The sequence below is a fragment of the Petromyzon marinus genome, chromosome 7 (assembly GCF_048934315.1).
Source record: "Petromyzon marinus isolate PM22_M1 ecotype Great Lakes invasive population chromosome 7, UKy_Petmar_22M1.pri1.0, whole genome shotgun sequence".
Lineage (NCBI taxonomy): Eukaryota > Metazoa > Chordata > Hyperoartia > Petromyzontiformes > Petromyzontidae > Petromyzon > Petromyzon marinus.
Window position 1 is genome coordinate 7,460,485 of NC_133673.1, and position 27,101 is coordinate 7,487,585.

General features: G+C 41.2%; 1 protein-coding gene across 5 annotated transcripts in view; it reads right to left on the reverse strand.

The window, feature by feature from the left end:
- Positions 1 to 24,316, reverse strand: part of LOC116939892 (oxysterol-binding protein-related protein 8-like) — a 97,508-nt gene extending 73,192 nt beyond the window's left edge. Inside the window, exons 1-4 of one of the 5 annotated variants that reach the window (XM_032948896.2) lie at positions 24,051 to 24,316; positions 18,048 to 18,100; positions 16,718 to 16,808; positions 4,226 to 4,268 (exon numbers count right to left, since the gene is read on the reverse strand). In XM_032948896.2, the coding sequence (XP_032804787.1) occupies positions 4,226 to 4,268; positions 16,718 to 16,762 (88 nt within the window). In that variant the 5' untranslated portion in view covers positions 16,763 to 16,808; positions 18,048 to 18,100; positions 24,051 to 24,316. Of the gene's footprint in view, positions 1 to 74; positions 3,097 to 4,225; positions 4,269 to 16,717; positions 16,851 to 18,047; positions 18,101 to 24,050 lie in introns of those variants that run through there. The other 4 variants (XM_032948895.2, XM_032948897.2, XM_032948900.2 and 1 more) reach the window with 4 other exon arrangements.
- Between the last annotated feature and the right edge of the window lie 2,785 nt (positions 24,317 to 27,101).

Below are 27,101 nucleotides of genomic sequence, written 5' to 3' on the forward strand. Positions count from 1 at the left end.
TTGAGGTTACTTCCCCACGCTGGTCAGTGCGAGTTGGTAGATAGGTGCTCAAGGCCGGTTCAGATATCACTCACCATCGACGTTAGCCATGGCCAGGAATTTAACTCAGGTCTCCCGGTTGATCGGGCACGCCACGGCTCTTGAGAGGGATTGAAAATATTCAAATTGCACATACAGTAGTGCTCTTAAGATTCCCCCCAAAAAATACAAATTGGAGTGCATGCATATTTAGTGTGCATTTCATAAAATGCCTCCACTTGCCATGTTAAAAACAGCTCAACGCGTTCATAAAATAATGACAGAAAATGAACCTCTAAAAAGCAGCCTGCAAGTTTCATTTGCTTAAACAAGCAGATGGGAAACTAAAATAATTATTTCGACCTTAAGCAAAGCATCCAAAACCGATCTATTCACAACATTTTTTTTAATAACTCAGGACATGTATAAGATAAGCACAATATCTACAGAATTTTCAATCGCCATCTTTGCGTGTGAAATACCATTTCAAGCCCACATTTGCTGCGATTATTTTATTTTAAGAGATTTAAAAAAAAATATACATTTCAGATTTAAAATGTAAAACAATACCATAATGAGACAGAAAACACCTTAAAAATGGCAAACCGCCTATTTTCAATTATATGTGAAGAGCAATTCCAGAATCGTGTTATTTACATGCTTCTTATTCATGTTTAATTCCCTACACTACAACATGTCTTGCTGTGTATAAATGATTAATCAGATTATACATCAATCGCCAGGAACAACATAATAACAATGATCTAGAGCCATTTGACAAAACAACTATATTCGGGGGCTTCCTCGTGCGATTTTATTAATCTAAAGGTCTACCCTAAAATACCGGATTGCAATTTTTTAAAGTCCTGAAATACACTGTGAACGATACAAATAAATAACGAGTGGTAGTCAATAAGTATTCACATTTGCAATCGCTGTGACCAATTCATGTTCATAGTTAGTGAAGTTGATTTGCTGCTTCATAATGCAGTGGAATTATCGTGGCATGCACAGAACGATTATCAAGCATGCCTCTGCACATCCATCTTTAAATAGGTGCCATTTGTACGAAACAGGAAATCGTATAACCGGTGAAATTTTCCACTACCGTTGGAAAAACTAGCGGAGGCAAGCTCTCAATCTCCAAACAAGTTAACGAGAACACTGTGGATCCTAAGAAAAAAAAACCGAAACAAAGTGCACAGTTGAAGCTTGTAACACGTGAATAATAACCGCGAGTTACACTCGCCTGCGGATACGATGGCGACTGAGGGCCACTCCGATTGCGCACCGACTCGACAAAACTAACACGAGCCGTGCGACCACAGGCAAGCACAAACACACGCGGCAAAAGAGCTTGCAAACGCTTACACGTGTGGATGGCAAAGCGTTGTGAACGTTGAACCAAACAGTTCATAGGCCATGCAACTATTCATCTGTCCATCTTAACATTGTCTACAGCCACAATATGTATTCTATAAAAATTACTGGATGTACGCTCAGCCATGCACAGTATATGCTAATGTATTCACAGAAATTTTGAAATTTTCAACTCTATGTGACCATGAAATTATCCATATGTTCACCTCGATCATCTTTACAGTTACTCTGTGTAGTCTATAAAAATGAATGGCTGCGTATTCAGTCATACAGTGTTGCTATTTATCTAATTATTATCACTGTACGTCAAAAGCGATCCAGAATTCGCTTAAATTGGATTGATGCTGCTGAAATGATGCACTACCAGAAGGCAATGGGGCTAAGAGATTGCGGAAAAATACTTTCATTATTAATGTAGAGAGATGATTAGATGAAGGACACATTTCCTGTTCACTTATAGTTATTCAGAATCTCCACAACCATGCATAGTTATTTTGTGTTATATAAATTACGTCTCAGCTAATTAATTTTCACTCTTCATTTTATGACAAGCAGCAGGGAAATTGCTGCTCATTGATAAAACAGAAGTGTGAGTTGCAACGCCACTACGGGGCTGATTCTGATTATATGGCCACATGCATTAGAGGAAACCCCCTCGTGTGAACTCATTAGCAGAAGATCAATTGCTGACTGCGCAAAACAACTTCAATTAAAAAGTAAGAGAACGCTACTAGCCACAAGCTAAATAAAAGGCATTACCAATCAATGTATGTTATTTAGCCAAGTGAATTTCTATCCTTTTTTAATATATGAGCATCTTTAATTTCACAGTAACAGTTATTAAAAAAGTGGTGGGTTTTTTTTTCAACCGAGAAGATGGATTCTGGCTTAGCAATCATTGGAAGGATTTGATAAACCATTTCGGGTCTTAATAGATTGTTCACGCTTACGGTGGCTTTCAGACCGCATCCATTATTTTCGTCTCCCCCCTCCTCTTTTCCGAACATAGACGGACTCGTCCATCTGAATAACTGCCAAATCGCTCTCCGTGGTGCTAACGTAAAAAAGAAAAATCCACTTTTTTCAAATTTTCTTGCTGTGGTTTCCACACCTGATGATGATTGCTTGTGTTGCAGTCGAAACGTCGTGAGAATTTTATTTTTTATATTTGTATTATTTTATTGTTTCCCTTCTACGTGACTTTACCGAAAGAACCAAGAATATGAATCCCTGCAGTCAGGAAAGCTTTAAATCAAAAGTTATTAAGTTCTTAAAATTCTGTTGTCCAAAATTTATACGTTTGAGATATGGACTATGCTACTTGATGAAAGAAAATATTTAACACGCCTCATATTAGACAGCGTGCTTTCGCGATTTCCCCATGCAAATTAGATGGTGGCTGTGAAAACTGAAGCACTGACTCAGTCGCAAGCACACGACAGCCTCCCCCTCCCATTAATCACGAGGAGAAGGCGTCAACGTTCCACCTGAGGTAGGCAAACGCCATGGTGAGCAGGCCCATTTGAATGCACATCCTGTTAGCATGCAGCGGTCACAAGATCATTCATTCCAGTCACTCCTCATAAACCTACAACCTCTGCGTTTAATTGATGTGTATATGGTGGAATTGAATTTCGATTTAAAGCTTTCGTGACTGCAATGATTCATCTTCGTTGGTTCTTTCGGTAAAGTCACGTAGAATGAGAATAAAATAATAAATTGATAAAATCAAATAACGCAATAGTATTCTCACGACGTTTCGGCCACAACACAAGCGGCCTTCATCAGGTGAAGGGACGAGACTGTCTGGTAGGACAGCGCTGGAGTGGCTCCAGCGCTGTCTCCAGCGCTGTCCTACCAGACAGTCTCGTCCCTTCACCTGATGAAGGCCGCTTGTGTTGTGGCCGAAACGTCGTGAGAATATTAGTGTTATTTTATTTTATCAATTTATTATTTTATTCTCATTCTACGTGACTTTACCGAAAGAACCAAAGAAGATGGTGGAATTGATTAAACAAAAATTACACGCTCCTTGCATTGTGCCCTAGTGGCAATGTTTGACCTATCGGTGGATGGAGAGTGGTGGCCTACTCATCCACATGAATGTCACCTAAAGCAAAGTTGCCCGTTTCGGATAATGCCAATTTTAGGATCACAACAAACCGTGTTCATCTCTTTGCACAACATAACCACACGCCGATAAATGATGAACATACTGTGCCACATCCTAAATTTACCTTTGTTGATAAAAGCAAACAATATCGCAACATCCTTCCTGCACATACAATGTGTAACATACTGTCCTTTAAAAAACATTTTTTTGCAACAAACCATAACAATCATAACTTACAATGCCCAGTGTGAAATATTGTCATACATGTTGAGTCAACGATTAAAATAATATATTAACTTGGCAATATAATCACTTGCTAACATATAAAAATAATAAATAGGCACTCCCTAAACAAACTGAGTTATGAAACACACTAAAGGACCAAAACCTATACACCGTGTCAAGACTTGATGCTGATATATATTTTCCCAACACAAATCAACTGTATGTATATTTAACTTATTTCGCACCGTACGTAGCAAGCCGTGCTAATCGGAGGTACGGGGAAAGGACAAAAAACTAAACACAAAAAGCAGTTCTAAAGAAATGAGTTTACGAGGTCACTTAAATCGATCACAGAAGCAGTTCTATGCAATCTGCTTCAGCAGGCTATTGAAATGTACGAATGGAAGTTCCGCTTCACAACCACCCCAGAGCCCAGTGCAAAGGAAACGGGAGGCACCGAGTGAGAAAAGGGGACCGCGTGCTACTCACATGCATGGCTGTCACGTGCTTGAGAAGCCTCTGCCCCACAGTCCTGTGGGTGCAGCGGTCCAGTGGGAAGTGGAGAAGCGGGCAGTGGGTGTGAGAAGGAGGGGGAGGGAAGGAGGAAGAGGGAAGGATAAACGCAGAGGGAGGGGTGTGGAGGGAGCAACAGCAGGGAAACGTGGGCGAGCGGTCAATAAAAAAATATCGCATCGTTACGAGGTTAGTGTGCATTACACAGAAGACGAATTGGAATGTGCAGAAGGGTTAACGTTCGTTGAGGCCATTTGTTTTGTTGAGCAAGAAAGAACACCCCAAACGGTGCGTTATCACATTTTTAACTTGATAGAGCAGCCCTTGTAAGCGTAAGTGATGATGGTGATAACGACGATAATTATGAGTAGCAGTCAGACTGATCGCAATTAATTGGAAATAAGTGAGAAATTAACACAACAGTGACTACATTCGAAGGTAATACCATAAACAATCCGTCCGACATTCAGCATTATTGCACAATTGACTGCAACGCGTTGAGCCATGACCATCGCTCCTTTTCTTAATTTATCATCCACGCATTTTGCTTTGTTTACAGATGGTGTAAATTTCTGAACATTCCATATAGCACACTCTAAGTATATGTTATAGTCCATTCATAAATAAGAAAAACGTCCTTCACAGATTTAAGGAAATATAACGTCTGCTGAACGTTCACTGCATACATAACCTAACATACGTATCATTTCAATAGTATATATTATGGCATCCGAAAATGAAACATCATTTGCTATATTTTATCCACTGCCGATTAAGGAACCCCAGGTCATCCGCACCGAGCAATTCCACAATCCATCTTGCTCTTATGCATTGGCTGCTCCAGTGGTCATCCTCTGAGGCCTGTTTTCCTCCTTTAGCTGACATTTCATCACCATGCTCGTCTATCAGCTATCATTCGTTTTCATAATGCGTCCAGCCGAAGTGAACTTATTTTTCTTCATGGTCAATGTCTCTAATCTTCACTGCTTCTCTGATCAATGTTTACTCTTTATGACTCACTTGTAATTTCCAGAATGCATCTCTCCATGTTTATGTGCATACCTTCAATAAATCTCCATGTTACTTGAGGGATTCCATGTTTCCCATCCTTAAAGTAATAACAGGTAATATGCATCGATGAAAAATTATCATCTTTCGGCACAATGGAATTACTCTCACCAAAAACTATTTTCCAAAATATCTCTATTATGCTCTCAATTGCCTTCGGATTTCATCATTTTTTATCCTCGACTGCTTTCAATGATTACCAAAGATGTCAATACTCTTTTGAGTATTCTAGTTCTCTCCCTCCAACGAAGATTTTCACAGCAAGCAGATTTATTTATTTACACTGTTATTTTGAAAATATTTATCTTTAGTTCCACTTTTTTTCCAGGCTTCTTTCGTAAGTTATTTTTTTTATGTCTGGTGGTTCAGTTCCATTGGTTGTAAAAGTATCACATTAATTAATCAAACATTGTGAATACTTTCACGATTCACGTTTAAATCTTTATTTCCCCAATCAGATCTTCATAAAACATCTTCTGGAGTTGCTGTGAAAAGCCTTGGTGGTGAGAGGCATACCGCCTTTCCTGAAAGCCAAATAAAAGGACACAAAATGCCAGGGACACCTTTGACTGCTAAGATCAACTACGATCATTAATAGTTGAAAAGCTGACATTTCACAGAAATGGGTTTCAATTTCAGTGCATTTCACTGAATATGACACTTCTGCTACATCGACCACACCTCACGAACAATATGGAAACAGCACCGACTTATCTGCCTAACTAGGGAGTGATTGAGCTCAGTCCTTGCATTGTTTGAAGGCTCAGGCCAAATAGGGCAGCTCAACAGCATGGCTCGAACAGAAAACAGCAAACGCATGACGGGCGTATAGCTGGGCATGTCAGTGGAGTGTATCAGTGGAATGTGAGCATAATTATTAACTTTTAAGATACTATGACAGATTTGGCAACTCAAAATTATTGTATGCAGTAATCAATCAAAGCTCTCGAAAAAGCAACATCTGAATTCAAGAAAAAGATTAAAAAATTAGCAGGAAAAAAAATCCAAAATGGAAGAGCTAGTGAGGCAAAAATAGTATTTGATCCCCTGCTGATTTTGTACGTTTGCCCACTGACAAAGAAATGATCAGTCTATAATTTTAATGGTAGGTTTATTTGAACAGTTGCAGACAGAATAACAACAACAAAATCCAGAAAAACGCATGTCAAAAATGTTATAAATTGATTTGCATTTTAATGAGAGAAATAAGTATTTGACCCCCTCTCAATCTGAAAGATTTCTGGCTCCCAGGTGTTTTATATACAGGTAACGAGCTGAGATTAGGAGCACACTCTTAAAGGGAGTGCTCCTAATCTCAGCTTGTTACCTGTATAAAGACACCTGTCCACAGAAGCAATCAATCAATCAGATTCCAAACTCTCCACCATGGCCAAGACCAAAGAGCTCTCCAAGGATGTCAGGGACAAGATTGTAGACCTACACAAGGCTGGAATGGGCTACAAGACCATTGCCAAGCAGCTTGGTGAGAAGGTGACAACAGTTGGTGCGATTATTCACAAATGGAAGAAACACAAAATAACTATCTCCCTCGGCCTGGGGCTCCATGCAAGATCTCACCTCGTGGAGTTGCAATGATCATGAGAACGGTGAGGAATCAGCCCAGAACTGATCTCAAGGGAGCTGGGACCATAGTCACCAAGAAAACAATTGGTAACACACTACGCCGTGAAGGACTGAAATCCTGCAGCGCCCGCAAGGTCCCCTTGCTCAAGAAAGCACATACACATGCCCGTCTGAAGTTTGCCAATGAACATCTGAATGATTCAGAGGACAACTGGGCGAAAGTGTTGTGGTCAGATGAAACCAAAATGGAGCTCTTTGGCATCAACTCAACTCGCCGTGTTTGGAGGAGGAATGCTGCCTATGATCCCAAGAACACCATCCACACCGTCAAACATGGAGTTGGAAACATTATGCTTTGGGGGTGTTTTTCTGCTAAGGGGACAGGACAACTTCACCGCATCAAGGGGACGATGGACGGGGCCATGTACCATCAAATCTGGGTGAGAACCTCCTTCTCTCAGCCAGGGCATTGAAAATGGGTCGTGGATGGGTATTCCAGCATGACAATGACCAAATCACACGGCTAAGGCAACAAAGGAGTGGCTCAAGAAGAAGCACATTAAGTTCCTGGAGTGGCCTAGCCAGTCTCCAGACCTTAATCCCATAGAAAATCTGTGGAGGGAGCTGAAGGTTCGAGTTGCCAAACGTCAGCCTCGAAACCTTAATGACTTGGAGAAGATCTGCAAAGAGGAGTGGGACAAAATCCCTCCTGAGATGTATGAAAACCTGGTGGCCAACTACAAGAAACGTCTGACCTCTGTGATTGCCAACAAGGGTTTTGCCACCAAGTACTAAGTCATGTTTTGCAGAGGGGTCAAATACTTATTTCCCTCATTAAAATGCAAATCAATTCATGACATTTTTGACATGCGTTTTTCTGGATTTTTTGTTGTTATTCTGTCTCTCACTGTTCAAATAAACCTACCATTAAAATTATACTGATCATTTCTTTGTCAGTGGGCAAACCTACAAAATCAGCAGGGATAAAATACTTTTTTCCCTCACTTACACTGAAATTTCGTGAAGAAAACAAATACATACTAGAAGGGGAGCCCGACAAGGAGATGCACTTTCATAAGAGTAAATTACAGTGAAACGCGATGTTTTTGAAAAGTTGGATTGGAGATAAATTCAAGTGCATGTTCATGAAGCAAATTAAGATAGCCGTGTGCACTTAGCAAGTTTTGCTGGCTGGCACACAAGTGTGCGGTGGGGCGGTCACCGCACACATCAGCGTGATGGCATCACTCGCATCCCACGGCAGTGAGCCGGGTTCGTGGGTCGCGCTGACGTTATCACACCTACCGCCCACCCAGCATTGGATCCTGTGCAAATGCGTAGGCAGTGCTAGTTACGCTTTACATATAAAAAATATATATGAAATACAGCGCTATTGGCAAAGTTGTCAAAAAAATACCATGTCAAAATGGCGATCATGCAAAAGATATCCAAAACTCATGTGCACTGCCAATGCTGTCTCGTCTATAATCCCACAGTAAACGTCTGTTGCTAAACGCCGACATCCATTTTTGTATTTCTGGAAGTTCTACACAGCAGAGGATACGCCCTTACCATCCTGTTGTTTCATTCTCTGGTCAGTCAGGGTGGGTTCTGCAGTGAAGACCTAGCGCTGGCAGGACTTGCGAGTTTAGTGACCAAAGGAAATTACTAATGCGAGTGCTTGGCACTGGAGAAGTCAATAATTGCTTTTCTGCCTTTTCTATTTACAATTGCAAATCATATGTTTTACGGATGCTTGCTGTTCCTTGATACCACGTATCAGATGTTCCCTATTTACAGTACATTGTAATTTGGTGTTGTGTAGTACCAAAGGCATCGCTATTTCATGATTATAAAATATCAGGTTAGACATGGATGCGGTTGCCGTGTTGAAAAAAATAACACTCACACTGGGATAAATAGCTCCGTAATGCCTGTAGGCTAATAAAATAAATGTATTCTTTTTTATTCCAGCAATTATACAAAAGTTATTGTCCTGTTACAATTTCTCACATTATAAATTCAACAAAACAAAGCCGTAACACCTTATATAGGCATATCTAAACATATCTGCTCCTGTGACGAAATTACCCAGAATGCAACCAACATATCAGATCTTGGAAGCAAAGTAGGCAAATTCCGTGGCTCGTGCTCGGATGGGCAACCACCTCCGATTAGCGCAGTTGGCTATGTACGGTGTGAAGGAAGTTCAACATGCATATATATAAACCAAGTATGATGTATCATGCTGCTGGGCTACATTGTCAAAAGAGAGCAGTACATCAAAATCCATTGTACTGTAAAATGCTACAATGTCTATGTTCGCCACCAATCCTTACAGACCAGCGTGATGAAGTATGGTCAAAAGAACCCCCACGACTGGCATGGCATGAGAAGGCCCTCATCCAGCAGTAGTCTGGCAAAAAAGGATGTGCATGTGCAAACACTAATGCATTATTCATAATAAACTGACTAATGCATTACTTTGCCAAATAAGTGTTATTGCCCATAAAATGCACTACGATACGCTACAGCTTGATAAGACTGAAAATATACCAAACTGGTTCAATGTTTCTGTGAAAAAACAAATGTCATTTGACGTTTATCAAGAAGGCCCATAATTTGAAAGATATACGAACATAAAAAAAACACCAGTTTCTTTATAAAATAGCAGTCATTATGAGACCTCCTTTGCCAGTAACAAGATATATGTGCCAGTTAAAAGGGTCAAACCTATTCCTATATCTTGTTTCTGGCAAAGGAGGTCTCATAATGTAAATGCTCACCCCGAGCCCTCAATACTCTGATAGTGCGCTGTTTTTGAGTTGTACGCCTTTTGGCGTCTTCTGGTCCAACACCAATGGAGACTAGGCTCTAAGAAAAGCTGTCTCGGGTGTGGACCAATCAAATTCAAGGACAGTGCATATTATTATCAGAGTTGTCTTTTTTGTTTGCATTTTGACTGCTTGTGTTGTGGTTATTGCAAACATGATGCCTTGAATAAAGGTGTCAGTTTTTGTGCCAGTTAAAAGGGTAAAACCTATTCCTAAAATAGCAGTCTTTTAGATATATAATAACTATCTAGAATGTAGATACTTAAAGCTCCCTGTCAGCCAAATTGTTTCATGTCGAGCACTTATCAATGCCCAGCATAAAAATATGTTGATTATAAAATATATTTACATCATTCATGAATGCCTTATATTGTGCCAACGAGTTATATATTGAGGCATGTTTGCAATAATTCCGTTGTTTTCCAGCTTAGTCACTCATGTTTAACGCGATCCCAACTGGGTTAAACTTTGTGAAGTTCTTCAATAATTTATTGTGGTTAATTTCTATTGGCTGTTATGACTTGTATCAGCAAATATGGGAAGGTTAATACAATCCCTATTTATGTGTATGCCTCTATTTCTCACGTGTAATTTTTTAAAATATTGCGCAACGTCCCTGTAAATAGCTTCAGCGGGCAGCATCTCCTTGCCACACTCTTCGGATCTGTATTTCCCTTCTCATGCAATCTCAAAGGAACTGTACTACCTTAATAAAGTTTTTTATAATTATTATATATTTTTTATGAGGCCTGGGTTAGCGTTTGGATGTCTGCTTTTTTTCTACCGAATCAAAATTATTTTCAAAGTATAGGAAAGATAGGCATCGCAGTATCTGATATTAATTTCCCTCTTCCATAATCTGATAGCATGTATGTGGACAATGGCAGAAAGAGCATTATAATAACCTTGCTAAGTGATAGGTTGGCCTCTAAATTGTCCATTATTGCATTCTCTATCATGTTGTGAACAATGTGTACGTCCAGAATGAGGATAATGTGTCTATATTTCTTCAAATAAGCTTTGTCTCCATTGTTTCTGAATTAAAAATTGAGGCATCGTTCCAGAAATCGAGGTAATTCATGTCTGCGTTAATATATATTCAGTACATAGGTCCACTTGTTTTGATCCAGGACCTTGTCTTGTTTCTTCGATATTTTCAACAGTATTGCATCATGCCCGGAAGCTTTCCCATTTTTGATACGGCAAAGGGCAGTGGTTACCACTTCAACTGTGACATCTGGGATATATTTATCCTCATCTGAAAAATGATTTGTTTCCTGGGTAAAGAGATTAACTCGTGTGAGAGGGATGGATAGTGAATCTACGAGACCATGGGCAGCGGCAATAACTAGTGGAGGCCTTTATCCACCAGTGAATAGAACATGACTGACGATCATGATGCTTGTCATTAAATGAAAGATTTATATAAAGTTTTTCACAAATTTAATGATGTATTTAATTTTATTGAACACATTTTATGATGTAGCACAAATGTTACGATTCATTTTTCGTGACATATCACTGTGCTTACGCATAAAAAAACAGCAATTAACCATTAATGCACATAATGCAGAAACACCGCATAAGACAGAATTCTACTTGAAAGTGCAGTTTTGTATTCACCTTGCTGTGTGTACGTAAAAAACGAACAGAAATTCTACAGTTTCTATGTATTGATATGGTCATACAATTTCTGCGAGCAGGAATGCAAACGGGAACCAAATCTTCTCGGTAACCTAATGACCTAAACAAAAGGTATTTCTCCATTAAGTGATTTATCGCTTTGAGGCGGTGAAGGTTCACCATTTCTAGATTTCACTATACACATTCGTTCGTTGAGTCTGTCAAATACGAAGTCGCAGACATACCACCACATTGTTTGGGCAATTTGTAAACTCTACACTTTCGATCTACAGTACAGCATTCCATGCAGAGGGCTCTTGATACATCGGCCAATAAAGTTGGTACCTTGGCTCTCTGAAGGCAGTGCTTAAGGTCAGGAGCAGCCATGGTGTACGAGTTAACACGTTGTTCTGGAGGTGTTACATCTTGCACCATTGATTTTTCAAAGCAAAAGCAAGTCTCAAAGCAATAATAAGTTATTCCCAAGATTATCCGCGTTCAGTGAGACAGCTGCGATTATGGGGGTCTAAGTTACCAGTTTCAAATACATTTGGCAAATGTGCAATGGTTGAAATCAAGTCACTGTTCATAGTTTCACATGGCTTGCAGGGCTGAGTGACTGAAAACAGTACATGAAACACGAGTTGCAAAAAAGTTCCAAAATATATAAAACATTTATTTGATATGTTTCCATGACGTTGTAATCATGAGCATATCAAACTTTTATAAACACACAAAACTTCATATCCATTGAAAATATACATTTTTCACACACAGATAACCATCTTGACTTGTCATATAATCTCGAGCACGTGTAGAATTACTTTTTTTTAATCAAAAATAAAAGGTTCAAAATGTCAGCCCTTGAAATTTTCAGTGGGTCTGCTTCTGAAACTAAAAAGAGTCACAAATGGTATATCCTTATTTTAGCTTCCCTTATATTTTCATGGATTTACTGTACGTTGATTTACACTAATAACAAGATGCATTTGAAAAATAATGCTTTTTTCCTCTAGCGTCCAGCTACCACCAATGAAATGTGTTTTTGTTTGTAAAAAAGTTACAGATGCCTCTGCTTTCTGTTGATCTGTGAGCGGTGGTGAGCACCGGGGAGTGAACATTTAAAGTCGTGCGTTACCCAGTAAAAGTTACGTAGTGCGGCGAAGTGTTTGGCGATGTAAATAAAAACTGTACAATGCAATGTTTCTGTACAATTTCTGAACCAAATTAATGCCAGTAACATTCCCCTCCCACCACCCTACCCTTTTGGCTCTCTCCACCATCCTGGCCGTGTGCAAAATGATAACCTTTACACTGTACATCGAGTATGCCCTTCTTCTATCCATCCAGGCAAAGAGAGGATGTCGACTGGCACCATCTAGACGGCCGTGTGAGAGACCCGTGGGTTCGTCAGATCTGCCATGACACTGGCCTAACCTTGCATGATGCCTTGTACAATGCGGTGGAATGAGGACACTGGTTGGCGGTATGGGCCTTTGTCGCCTATGTGTTTCAGATGATGATTAAGAATGAGGCACCCACGGGCATGGCTGGAGATGTCAGAGAAGCCTGACATTATTACTCATAGCATTAAAACTAAAATGTTTTATTCATCAGGTAAATGCCACTGAGCTATTACAGACAATTTTAAGTAATTTTTCAGAAACAAATATTACTTTTTGGGTGTTTACCTTAACTTCCCCAACAACTGGCAGTTGGTCAGGCTGTAAGACACCCATCTCCTCCACACATTTAGATAGGAACATTCTGCCACGAAATATCCAGAAATGAAAACCACAAGGGAGTTCACGTGATTTCATACCAACGACAACATACTCCTTAACCAAGTCCTCAACAATGTACCTCGTCCCCAACATAAGTCCCAATCCCCCTTCTGGGATCGTGCTGTCACCATCCTAGAATATCACCCAAATTCATAAAGATGCTGGTGAACAGAGTGGACAATGTGGACGTCCAGAATAGCCAACTCGTTACAGACCCAAACATCGCACCTCCTGGCTTTGACATTCCTCAAAGACACTGGTGTATCATCAACCACATGAAAACAACAGGCCAATTGCACATCTCCTTCATAAGTGGAAAATTAAAGACAAGTCAGTGTGGTTCTGGCCATGCCAGCAGGCCGCAACATTGGCATTTCACTCCGCAACATATTGCCATATGCAAGAATATAAATTCCATACGCACCGCACAGAAGACTCGTCCATGAAGAAGCTTTGGGTCACACAGCACGATGAGTGGTTTAGTATCCAGGAGGGTATTCAGAAGACTTAGCTAACCCTTAACAATCCGTTTCAAATAACCAAACTGTGTACATGAATGTACACATATTTCAGAGGTATGCTACTCATTTAAAATTACCAAGTGGGTTTTAAACAGGTATATTTATTCCAGAGAATACAAACTAGATGAGGCAGCAGTCAAGTGAGGGGTACACATATGATTAGAGGCTTAACAAGGGGGCATGGCATCACGAGACACCTGAACAACTTGACATTTCCCTAGACAATGGGCTATATGTACACAGTGGTTTGTAAAATAAATGTTGTCTTCTGAGATCAAGTTACTTTAAACATACTCGGCAGGAAATGGTTAGCATGCGGTATTTTTTCTGCAAACCCTGTGGAATTATAACCAACCACTGGTCAGACTGTATAAACCCCACCTTTCCATGACTAAATGAAAATGTTTCATTCGGCTCAGTTTCACATCTAACAATGGCCTACAGTAAACAATGCTAAGGTATTCATTTATCAAGTGATAATTAGAATACAAGGAAATAAGGTGACATGAATGCTGGGCAGGCTGACATTTCTAGTCATTGTGTAACATCAGCTGGCCATTGCACAGAGGCATTTGAACTATTTGGCCCCCAGAACCCACCCTGGGAGTGTCTGTATGTGGTAGAACACTTAATTACGGTATGCTGCATAATTTATTTAATCATGATACAGTACAAATACTTCATAGCAGATTCTCAATTACGTTTCAAAGCAACATTTACAGAATCAAAATTATAAAACCTATATACAGTACACATTCTGAGTACAGGAAAACATTACATTCCGTGGACTTTTTTTCACGAAATTCAAATTATTCGCAATTTCATATTTGTACACCACTTCAAGTGTTGCACCTTTTTTTCCCTGGACTATTCACGATTTGGCAACGTGGTGGAGGGGCCCCTGTGTGCACACCGAAGCAGTTATGTAACACACTGGTGGCGTGCTCGCGCACAGCGCAAATGTGCACACGTTACCATGTGCATCTAGCCGTCCACTCGTTGAGGACGTTTCATACGAACGCCTAGATGGCGTATCACTAACGCTCAAGTGACCATGACGGTTCATGCTGAGGTGAATAAAACTTCGAAATTGACAGTACAATTTATTGATGTGGTTTATTTTAGTCTATTCTATGTTCTTGTGTTAACTGTGTTAGAAAATATTTTATCGTTGCACAATTTCATGAAGTATATGGATCTTATTTATGTGGATGGTACAGGATTAATGTTACGAAACATATTAACTTTTCCCGTATGTTAAGTCAGACACGGGAACCTAACCCCATTTCCAATATAAATACCAAGGCCTTACTGAAAAAGATTTACAATCACAAAATAATGTTTGAAGCTCCAATATGGAGAACTGTACTTGCTTATAATAATGAACCCATTTAATACATGTCATTACTCATGGGAAGAGAGAATATATCTGTTATAACCTTACCAAACATGCAGCGGAAAGGATGCGATTGTTAAAAACTGTCAAAATAATTGTGTCCACACTCCCTGAAGAACAAGGTGCTAATCTGGTTGAGGTTGCTTAGACTGCCTAAAGGTAAATTCCCCCGTTGGGTACAGCACAAGCTACTATACCAAATAATAGCACAGCAAAATGGAGACAGATTCCAATGCTGTCAACATGCTGAAGGATATGAGCGTGAGTCACTGACCACATGAGCATAATCTGGAGTGTTTTTGTGGGTACTGCCACATATATCGTTGAAAAGTGAGACCCGCCTAACAAGGAGGGATTTCATACATTCTCGCTGCAGAGCTGCCAAACTGACTTCACAGGGATGCAATGCTAGGAAGCACGAATGGAAAATAACAATTTCTTCGATATGTGCGACTGTGGTCACCCAGAACAGATAATAAAACATAACGACTCAACGCCAAATTCACAGATACGAAGGAGGCATCACAACGATGCATTCCACTGCTGCTAACGCAATTATCTGGCTCAACCGCGACAATGTTGAATTATGGTTGTTGCGTGACATCAACATCAGCCGTACGAAGAAGGAAGCGCCATTCTGTACCCTAACGTAAAGGCGCCATCAGTATCATCAACAAACAAGGCTCGAGTTGGCAGGTACAGCTTGAAATGGAGAGACCGTATGAGGTGTGTACCAGACAATTATGTTCATGGTGCCTGCTATTTTAAGCGCAAAAAAAAAAGCTTTTCAGTGCATGTGAATTTTTGCCGACAGTAGAAGCTTTTTGAAGCAAGCGCGTACACGAGTCTGCACAGAATATAAGCAAATCATTTGCACCAAAACATAATTTCAAGCTAAGGTAATTGTATACGATTTTTGTAAAAGGCTATAGTGTTGTTTTCCTTCATTTCCTTTTTTGGATTAAAAAAACAATTTCCAATGTAAACCACAAAAGTGGGCTTTGTTTAAATAAGGAAATACTATTTAAAACTATTTAATAACTACAATTCTCAGCACGAAATACATAAATACTGGAGAAATCACGAGAATGTGGAAGTCTTGAGCAGAAGGCAAAAAAAATTCAAATGGCATCAGTGAACACGTAAAACGCAATCTTTTATTGAAGCAACCTTTGATCCAACGAGGATAGATATCTCGTTTCAAGATAATCTAAACAGTACAGCTTCAAGAATTGATAAATGCAAACGTGGCTTTTATATGTGGGCATTCTGAATTATTTGTGGGTTTTTTCAATTTATGTTAATCAACTTAGTAACTGAAGATATTTAAACCAACGCCTCAAGGAAAGAGTGGAATTAGTTTGGCAATCCAATTAAATCAAACTGAGCTCCAACTCCAAAACAATTGCCAGTGGAGACCTAACACATGCCAACCTGGGGGAACCCACATCAAGTCTCTTGAGCTGAATGCAAGTGTTTTGGGAGGAAATTACATTTATCATTTTGTCCACAGCAGACACGCTCCGGGCGCACGTTGGCCCTTGTGGAAATCTGGGGTCAGTCCTGCTACAGAGCCGTGGGGGTTAAGGGGGGCTGACCCCTGGGGAATGTGAGAGCATGGCAGATCACGCACGCCTCATGAGACAGGTGCCACTCACCAGGGTGTGCTCACTCTCCGCTGCGTCAGGCGTGGCCGGCTCCATCCTATTGCTGCCAGATCAACATGAGGCTCTTCCCCTTCACGCTCGGCTGCATGCAAGACAGCCCAGAAAAATAAACACACACATAACACTGCAAATAAATCCTCAGGTGGCAAAACATCCAAGCTGGAATTACTGTACAATGTTAAATGTAATGTCAAGATGCCTACGAGAAAAAAAAACCTAATTTACAGCATTATTTTTAACGCACAAATGTAATTTACTGTATTGTGTGTATGGTATTTGTATGTTGAAAAAATGCCATCATGTAATGAAATACATTTTATGTAAGTAAAATGTTTGAGAATTATAATGCAACTCATTAATAATACGATAGTAAAAGCATGCAGACCCAGTCATCTTCATGTTTTTTTTTATATACTGTAGTGACAGCAACATCAATGTACTATTTCTAAATTTATCTGAGTACACTTAAACTATAAGGCCAACATTAAGTACAGTACTGTAGATGCTGCATTTCCCAATCTTGACATATGATTCAAGTCCATGGAACTAAATACATATGCTCATGTGTCTGTTGTATGTGAAACGGTTTGCTTTTTCTGATTATTCTGAAACATAATTTTGATGCATCGATGCAAATTATGTATCGATTCAACTATTCATTTCCCTTCTTACCCTCACAATGTATAATAATCGATGTGTTTTCATTCATATATGTTGTAAGTAATTTGCTAAATACTGATAGATAAAGGGAGGTACAAAATCTCCCCCGCCTCCCCCTATACTTGTTACACAAAGAAATTATCCACAAATTCAGTGAACCGTGCTGGAGAACGATTCCTAATTTCAGTGGCTCTAGAGCAGCCAACACATTTAAGTTGCTGCGTAACTACAAAAAACCCCACAATGACCCCCTCTCAGAACTGCATTAAGGAGTGCCCCAAGGTGCTGCACCGAGTAGCAGGCATGCGCAAATGCCACACCTCTCACACAGAGCAGGTAATCCTGGTTTTAACTATAACCTCATGAACCTTTAAACCTGATCCTGACCCATTTAAGCCCAACACTAGTCATCATTCCATGAGGCCAAATCCCATAGAAAACCTCCAAACCCAAACAACATTATCTTCCTCCCACAATGTTGTTCAAGGTGACATTCACGTGGATGAGGAGCCACATTATCTTTAGTCAAAATTTATCTACACCCAAAATAGATAAAAAGGTTATCCATTCGTACACTGAATAACTGCACGTGATTTTGTAACCCCCCTCCCCCCACTCCTGCCCAACATGTTCAATACATTTATAAGAATGCTCCACTTACGTCAAAAGCTTTGATGTTTAATTTCACACAAAATTACCATCCATGGTGTCAAGCTGTGAATGCCAGAATGTGAGAATTAAATGAAGGCTGTTCAACATTATAAATATTAAAGAATCAATCATAATTAAAAATCATGACATTCAACAAATAAAACTAGGGTCTCAGAAATCTAGAAAAATGTCATTCACATCCCATGTTAGAAAATGGTAATGAGTCCAACTATGGCTAAAAATAAAGCATCCTTATTTTAAGGTGGATATCATACTGCAATGCAGTGGTAATTCAATGCATCCTATATAAAAAGCATAGACTTGCAATTCCCATTCTGATTTATAAAAACAGTACATTACCGTAATTTAATTCCAGTCTGAGAGAACATATTCTGAGAGTAATTAAAATAGTTAAAAGAGTTAAAAAATATAAAATCAAAATGCGAAACATAATTGTTCCACTGTATTGAAAACATTTTCCTTATTTAGTAAGTATGTTTACTTTATGTATTACGAGGTCCGTGTCCCTCACACAATCTATAACTCACAGTAGGTATTGAGCAAATCAATATGCAGTTTCATCCACTTTGGCTCAGAAAGAATATTAAATATTCATTACAAGTCTTCCAATAAGGCCAGATTGAAAGTTGTGAGGTTATAGATCGAATAAAGCTGCACCATTGGCAGGCACCGTAATTTTTATGTAAATAAAATAATATATCTTGATTTGAGGACGATCGCTTGTGTTGCGATCGAAACGTCGTGATATATTTTTTTTTTCTCTACTCACATGACTTTCCCGAACGAACCAAAGAGTATAAAATAATACATCTCATAATAATGGAAGGGTTTAGAGAACAACGTTACAATTAATGGCAAATGTATCCTAGACACATGGTTGTGCTTTAGTACTGCAAGTTGTGCTCACATTTGGTAATCTATGACCAAACCACCAGGAATACACCCAAGCTGGCCAGATCTCAGAAGCTGGACAGCGGTTGGGCAGGCAACCACCGTGTACCATTCTGACCCACCCCAACTGGACATCTGTGAAAAAGAGCTTTACAGGTTATCCGATTCCTCCAGTATAAATAAAGATTCTGATTCTGACAAACAGGTTGTCATCGGGATGTGGGGGCTACAATGTTAACTACAAAGGTCAGTGCAGCAACATTCATTCTGTATTGTGCTGCGATGCTCCCACGTCTATTTTCCCTGCCTTCACCAACCCTCACTGACCAGCATGATAAAGTATGGTTAAATAACCCCCACAACCTGTACAAGGGATGACCAAAGTTATCTACACGTTTTATACACATGAATCATTTGACGGAACCCCGGGATCCCGCAAAAATCAGGCCAATAATTAATATTTTTCAGTCCGCCCACTCGTGATCCCGCAAGGACACCGGACGGACCCCGCCAGGGCTGCTGTTCGACTGCAACGTGCCGCCCGCCCAGACTCGCGCCAACAAGCGCCAGCAGGCGGCGATCAACCCGATGGGCACCACCCCACCGGCCAAACGCAAGCCCCGGGGGGCGTCCGCCGCAGTCGCGCGCGGCGACGACGCCCTCCGGTCAGCCGTCAATCCTCAGCTTCTTTGCCAAGGCGAGCCCGCCCCCCAGGCAGTGAATTTAACGTGTTTATGTAATTTTTCAACTTTGTACGAAACTTAGTGCCCCGAGTGGCTCTCGACGAGGCCAATCGATTGACCACTAGTTTTGTTGTTGTCAGTAAGGAGGCAAAACTCGTGTCGCTACGCGGTTTTTCCCACCCCGGGGCAGTGATGGGACCCCGGGGTCCCGCCAATTGCTACACATGAACACTTATTTACAGATGCATGTTTAATATGCATCATATACAATGTGCAATTTAATGTTAAATAACCACGCATTAAAATGTCAAGTTATCGTCATGAAAAGCAACACAGCATTATGAACAATAATAAGAACATTACACTTTTTGTTAACTGCACTGTAGATATAACCTCTATGAACACGCAGTTAATCTTTAGTACATTTGTTAAGCAGCTTACACTGCATAGTGAGACAGGCATTTTACATTTTCCACAAGCTCAACAGTTAAAGGGTTTAATATCCAGGCTTCTTCGTCCAATGAAATGCTTACACACTTTTTTTTTTTAAAAACTACTCTTACCAAGGCTGCCAGTGTGAAAATTCACTACAAACCTCTCTGTTCATCACACAAGGTCAAATAAAAAAGCCCCAGAAGATAGACTATCATCAAAGCTGGGCAAGGATCATCAAGGTGGATGTGTTAAGTGATCTGGCGGGCTGCTGGGTTCATTGCAAGCACTACTGCGTTGCTGATCAATGTCCATCATTTCAGAAAATATATAATTCCCAGTGTGCACATCAAGGTGCTTTCGCTCTGCTGTGTTTATGGCCGAAAAGAATGCACATCTAAATTCACTGTGTCTGCAAGAACCATGCAAGGCAAAAAGCCATGGCGCTGACCCCATCCGGAACCAACCTCCACCCGGGGAGCAGGAACATCACGCTGCGATGCTTCAAGCAACAGTGATGCTGCAGTGCTGCTTTGTGCAAACCCCAGGGCACAAAGAACACAAATTCCGCATGGCAAACTGTTAAGCTTCAGCTACACAGCCTGATGTGCTGCAGTGGGACCTCAGCTGCTGAACTGCTATATTCTGCAAGCCGGAGCAGATGGCCACGTCAGAAGCTCTCTGATGTCAATGAGGGCATATAAGATGTGTACTCACGAGTATGGTGCAATGAATATGATTATGCATGCTGTTTCAACTGCTTTTTGTGTTTAGTTTGTTGTCCTTCCCCCGCACCTCCGATTACCACGGTTGGCTACGTACGGTGCGAAATGTTCAACATACACAACCAGGTTGTGTAGAAAAAGAGCAATAAGTAGCAAGCATATAGCATGTGTTTCACGGATACTACATTCAGTTAAATGGCACAACACGTTAATTTATTATTCTAGTATTGTTCTCAACATTGAACCGACAGAACAATGAACGAAGGAGCATTCAATAGCATAAAATATGAAACTGGTGAGGCACATTTAAGTTCATTGTTCTGGGGTAGTAAACATGCAATATTAATGCATGTCAAATTACCAAATCATGTGGTGCATGCCAAATGTAAAAACTAAAATAACATCACAAAATATTTCATAACGTTAACAAATGTGTCATGTACACAAAGATCCCCCGTGTAGCCTGAACGGACTGTTGGGTCAAGAGCAGTTAGTACCTATGAAGTACCTATGAAGGCCGACATGGTACGAGGAGGAAGGGCTGCCAGCACCACGCTCGGCCACCTTTGTCTCCCTAGTGGCAATGTTTACACGCCCCACCAGGTACTCATTTGAAGCTGAGCCAACCTAGGGGAGGCTCGGAATCAGTTCTGATAATGGTCACTGATGTGGCCTGATTTGTAGCGCAACGCGATAACCGCTAGACTCCTGCTCATGGACACATTAGAGGGCAAGACAGACCCATAGCAAATATTTTAACCAACGCAGTAACACTGCAAATAGAAAATCAAGCATTTGTCAGACCTGGAAACTTGAAACATATGTAATGTATAATGGGCGTTCAACTGCATTAACACGTGTCTGGACATGGTCTTATATGGAAAGTGATTTAATTACGGTCGTCACAGAGTACTACTATCTCGTTCGAAGTGGGGTTAAATATTCTATTTCGGTCCACACCTTGAGGCATGATTCATAAATGACAACTCGTATGCATGATTGACGAGCAGCAAAGGGTGCATTATGCCTGCTTAACCATTGTGGGAGCTTAATCCTATCACACATTACTATTGTTATTTGTTATGTTAAACCACTGCACAAAGGTATATAATAGTACACAAGCTAAGTTTCACTCTCTCTCTCTCTCAATGCCTTAATACCACACATGCGGATAATGGCTGGCAAAATGTAAAAAACCCTAATCCCGTTTCCGTTTATGCCCCCCGTTTTTTGGCATTTCCTTCTGGTTCATCGGCACTGCTAAAACTACATCCCCTCCTGTTCTAGTCCACGCCTAAGAGGTGGTCTCTCTCCTCTATTTGACTCAACATATGAGGCACGAATCAACTCTCCTTCCCTCGATGCCTCGTCTCTTTTTCCCAAGGAATTGTCTTCAGCAGCAGGCGGCATGTACATGCTTTATACGTGCAATTCAGGCTGCCTTGGCACGTGCGTTTCGCTGCATGTTTAGTGACGGGGTTAGCATTTCAAACCAGTCTTATTCACTATAACGCATCTGTAGAAATGTTTTTTTAAGAAGCGGTTGTTTTACACAGTTGTATTACTCCCGTGTTAGAATGGTTGGTTTTCTTGCTCAGTTTTTGCGTGTTTTAGTACTTCCCACCGTTTTTAGGTTTATTCGTTTCATTTTCCTCCTTATGCTTGTTTAAGGGGTTAACCCCCCTTCCCCTCCCAAACCTTTACGGCAACTGTAGTGTGATGATTGTCGTCTTGCAGGGCCACACACACACTTCAATGATGAGCGCATTCCATAAACTCGCCAAACAGTACACAATACACACAACACAGTTAACCGTATTATACTGTAGGTTGCTTTTTTTTCTCAAAGATCAATTTTGATCACATTTTACAGAGTTCAATAAATGTATATGAAATACATTTCAATACGTATTTTTTTGACGCGTCTTTAATGCGAGCTATATCTCGGCGTGTTTTTTTTAGCAAAAACGTTCCATAGTCACTGTTGTAAACGCTGGCCGGACCAGTGCTCCCACACACCCAACCCCTGTTAATCCGACTCGCCTACATTTTTATGTAATATGCAGGTAATTTTCATCAATGGGATTCCAATGGCCAATGACCAGCTTGCCAGTGTATGTTGTAGGGGAAAGCCCCAGGAAACCCGTGCGGAACAGGAGTGGGAGACATACAAACTCCACTCAGAGAAGCCGCGAATCCAACCCCATGGGGCGTATTGTATGAGGCACGAATCAACTTCTCGATGTCATCCTTCTGTTAAGTCGTCTCCTCTCCCAACACCTTCTCTCTCTCTCTCCCCCACACTCCTGTCTTGTTCCTCGCCTTCAAAAACTAATACTCTGTAAAACAAAATCCCTGTTGTTGTTGTTGTTCACGGGGGTTAAGGACTTTGTTGCAGAGGCGTCCAATCCCATAGCCTATTTCATTTAAATAAAAAACTGATTTGTTTGTTTTGAACGCGGTATTAAGAGAATAATTGGAAGCGAGGTTTTTTTGATGTTTTATTTTTTGTTAAATCTTCAAGTCGAATAAAAAAAACCGGGCGTTCAATTACAGGCAAATGCGTACTCAATTTCCGTTTACAGCGTCTTAAATGTCTCCAACTTAAACGAGTTTATACATCCAAATTGCACCTTATGCTGTCGATACTGTACATGCAATCCTCTTCTTCTTCCTCTCTCCTGCTACCCCCTTAAACCTCAAATCCACATCAAACACACAATCACGTCCCTCCTCTTCTCATGGACATATCGACACACGTACAGTGAGGGCTGTAAATCCGAAACGTTAAAATTTTACATTTCCGTTCGCGACCTCATGTCGCCACTTCTGCTTTTGTCCAATACCACCCAAACACAAAAATCACGAGCCGCCTCTTCCCTAACACTTCACAACACCCGCACGTACACACACACACGACCCTATATGTACACACGAGGGTTCGCATTCAGACGCTTCGTATCATCACAATTTACACCCGGACACTCTTTTGACACAAGACCAACCGACTGAACGCACCACTTAAACAACAAAAAACATCAGAAGGGGACACAAACCCCGTACACAGCGGCGAGGCAAAAGACGACAACCCCCAACCCCTGCGAGCGAGGCCGCGCCGACCCTCGTCCACCCGGGGGAGGCTCTCCCCTCGCCGAGCCAGGCAAGCGGCGTGCGGGGCAAGGCTCCCGGCGGCGGCGGCTACGGCTGCTGGTGGTAGGGGTGGCAGTGGTGGTGGATGCGCTAGGCCTCAACGCAACTCACCTTTCAAACGAGGCTATCCAACGCGTAGCCACACCGTCCCCCGACGGCGTTCGGTGCTAGCTGAACGAAGAAATCTTCCTGTTGATAAATGCGGTGGGGCGTAGGGTGGATGGGTGGTGGTTGTTGGCACCGCACTCGGCGCCCCGTAGAGTCTCACACACAGACACACACAGACGTAGCAGCAGCAGCAACACGCACGCAGCCACCGCAGCTTTGCACCACCGCGACTTCGCAGCGAACGTTGCCTCTCGAATTTCCTAGCATGCACCGAGCGCCTCTCGTGTTTCTCTCCCGCGCCCATTGGTCGATCGGCGTGGGCGTGACATGAGGAGGGGGAGGGGACGGAACGCAACTCGCCCGCTGACCAATAGGGAAGCGCCGCCATGTGGCAGACGCCGCGCGTGCGTTGTGGGAAATGTAAAAGGGGGATGGAGGGGGGTGGGTCCATATTCTTTGGTTTTTTCGGTAAAGTCACGTAGGTATAAAAATATAAAAATAAAGTTAATAAAAAACCACTAATGTAGACTGTAGCAATGGTTCTTAAGTTTGGTGAGTGTACTGGCAGTCTATAATGTAGACTGTAGCAATAGTTCTTAACCTGAGTGAGTGTACTGACAGTCTTTAATGTAGACTGTAGCCTGGTTATTAAGCTGAGTGAGTGTACTGGCAGTCTGTAATGTAGACTGTAGCAATGGTTCTTAACCTGAGTGAGTGTACTGACAGTCTATAATGTAGACTGTAGCAATGGTTATTAACCTGAGTGATTGTACTGACAGTCTATAATGTAGACTGTAGCCTGGTTCTTAACCTGAGTGAGTGTACTGGCAGTCTATAATGTAGAGTGTAGCCTGGTTATTAAGTTTGGTGAGTGTACTGACAGTCTATAATGTAGACTGTAGCATGGTTCTTAACCTGAGTTAGTGTACTGACAGTCTATAATGTAGACTGTAGCCTGGTTCTTAACCTGAGTGAGTGTACTGACAGTCTATAATGTAGTCTGTAGCCTGGTTATTAATCTGAGTGAGTGTACTGGCAGTCTATAATGTAGACTGTAGCCTGGTTCTTAACCTGAGTGAGTGTACTGGCAGTCTATAATGTAGACTGTAGCAATGGTTATTAACCTGAGTGAGTGTACTGGCAGTCTATAATGTAGACTGTAGCCTGGTTATTAACCTGAGTGAGTGTACTGGCAGTCTATAATGTAGACTAATTCTTGTTTTTTTCAGTAATAAATAGGGGGGGTTAGGGGGCATGACATCACGCGCGTGGGAACGCCGCCTTGGGCTGGCGCGGGACCACGTGGGAGGCGAGGTGGCAGCAGATAACTGAATGCCTGCATTGGGACTAACACACAGCAATGATGATATTTGGTAGCTGTGTTATTATTTTAATATATACTGTATGTTATCTGTGGGCCACACATTGAAAGATAGGCATAGCATGATGATATTGGCAGCTGTGCTTGGTTTATATATGTGGACTACACATTGGAAGATGGGCATAGCATGATGATGTTGGCAGCTGTGCTCGGTTTATTATATACTACTAGCATTTTGCCCGTCCAAGGACGGGTGTATTGCAGTAAATCTGAAACTTGCAAGCGAAAACCACAGACCGCGACGTGATATATTCATTGCATCCATTCGTGTGCAGTTTATAAGGCCGCGGTGACACAGACTTATTTAATTTAAAGGTTATAATACCTTATTCTTAGTTTTTTCGGTAAAGTCACGTTGAAGAGAAACAACAAAATAACAAAATATATATAAAACAATAAAAAATTCTCACGACGTTTCGACCATAACTCAAACGGTCATCATCAGGTGTGTCGGTTTGCATAAATTTATTTTGAAAACGGCATATTTATTTATATATATAAAAATAACGTTTGCGTCACGCGCAACGATGGCAGTTTGCCAGGACTAGTCCATCTATTTTTTGAAAAGAGGAGGGGGGAGACGAAATTTGTTTTTATGTAAGCTGTCTGAAAGGCACTGTAAGCGTGAACAATCAATCAAGAACTGAAATGATTTATCAAATCTTTCCAATGATTGCTAAGATAGAATCCATCTTCTCGGTTGAAATTGTCTCTGTGTTTGTATATGTGGATAGCCTCATGAACGAATCTCTCATGGAAGCCAGATGGCTTACAAAGAACCTCCGTCTTGGAAAAGTCAATGGCATGTGAGCCTACTGAATTAGAACAATGATCTGCTACGGCCGAGGTGTTGGTCCTACCGTGTTTAAGGTCTGCTTTATGTTCACGAATGCGGTCCGAGATATGGCGTTTGGTTTCTCCAATGTAACTACTACCACAGAGGCAACTTAGTTTGTAGACACCAGGGTATTGTATGTCCGGAATCACATCTTTTACAGACGGAACCAGATCACGGATTTTATGTAATGTGTTGAAACGGACCTGGATCTTGTGTTTATTCAAGATTTTGGAGATCTTTTTTGTGATCCCAGCAATGTAGGGTAAAGTGATGGTTTTGAAAGGCTCCTCAAGAGGGTTCTTCTTCATGGTTTGAGTGATAGCTTTGCGGATTGTATAGTCGGAGTAACCATTAGCCCTAAGAGCTTGGTGTACGTGCTTGAGTTCACTGCTTATGTGTTCCTGGTCGGATATGCATTGGGCTCTATGATACAGAGTCTTGATGAGAGAATTCTTCTGTGATGGATGGTGGTGGGAATCCGGTTTCAGATAAGCATCCGTATGGGTAGCTTTCCTGTAGACAGAGTGGCTCATTGAACCATCAGGTCTCTTTTTAATTAGGACATCCAAAAAAGGTATCTTGCCATCTATTTCGACTTCCATGGTAAATCTGATGGCTGGGTGTATGGAATTGATGTGGTCGAAGAATTTGTCTAGAGCAGGCCGGCCATGTGGCCAGATGACAAAAGTGTCATCCACGTACCTCTTCCATAAGGTTGGGCGCAGAGTGGCAGTCTGGATGGCGTCAGTCTCAAATTTCTCCATGAAAATGTTAGCTATAACTGGAGAAAGGGGGGAGCCCATTGGGGTGCCCTCAGTTTGTTTGTAGAAAGTTC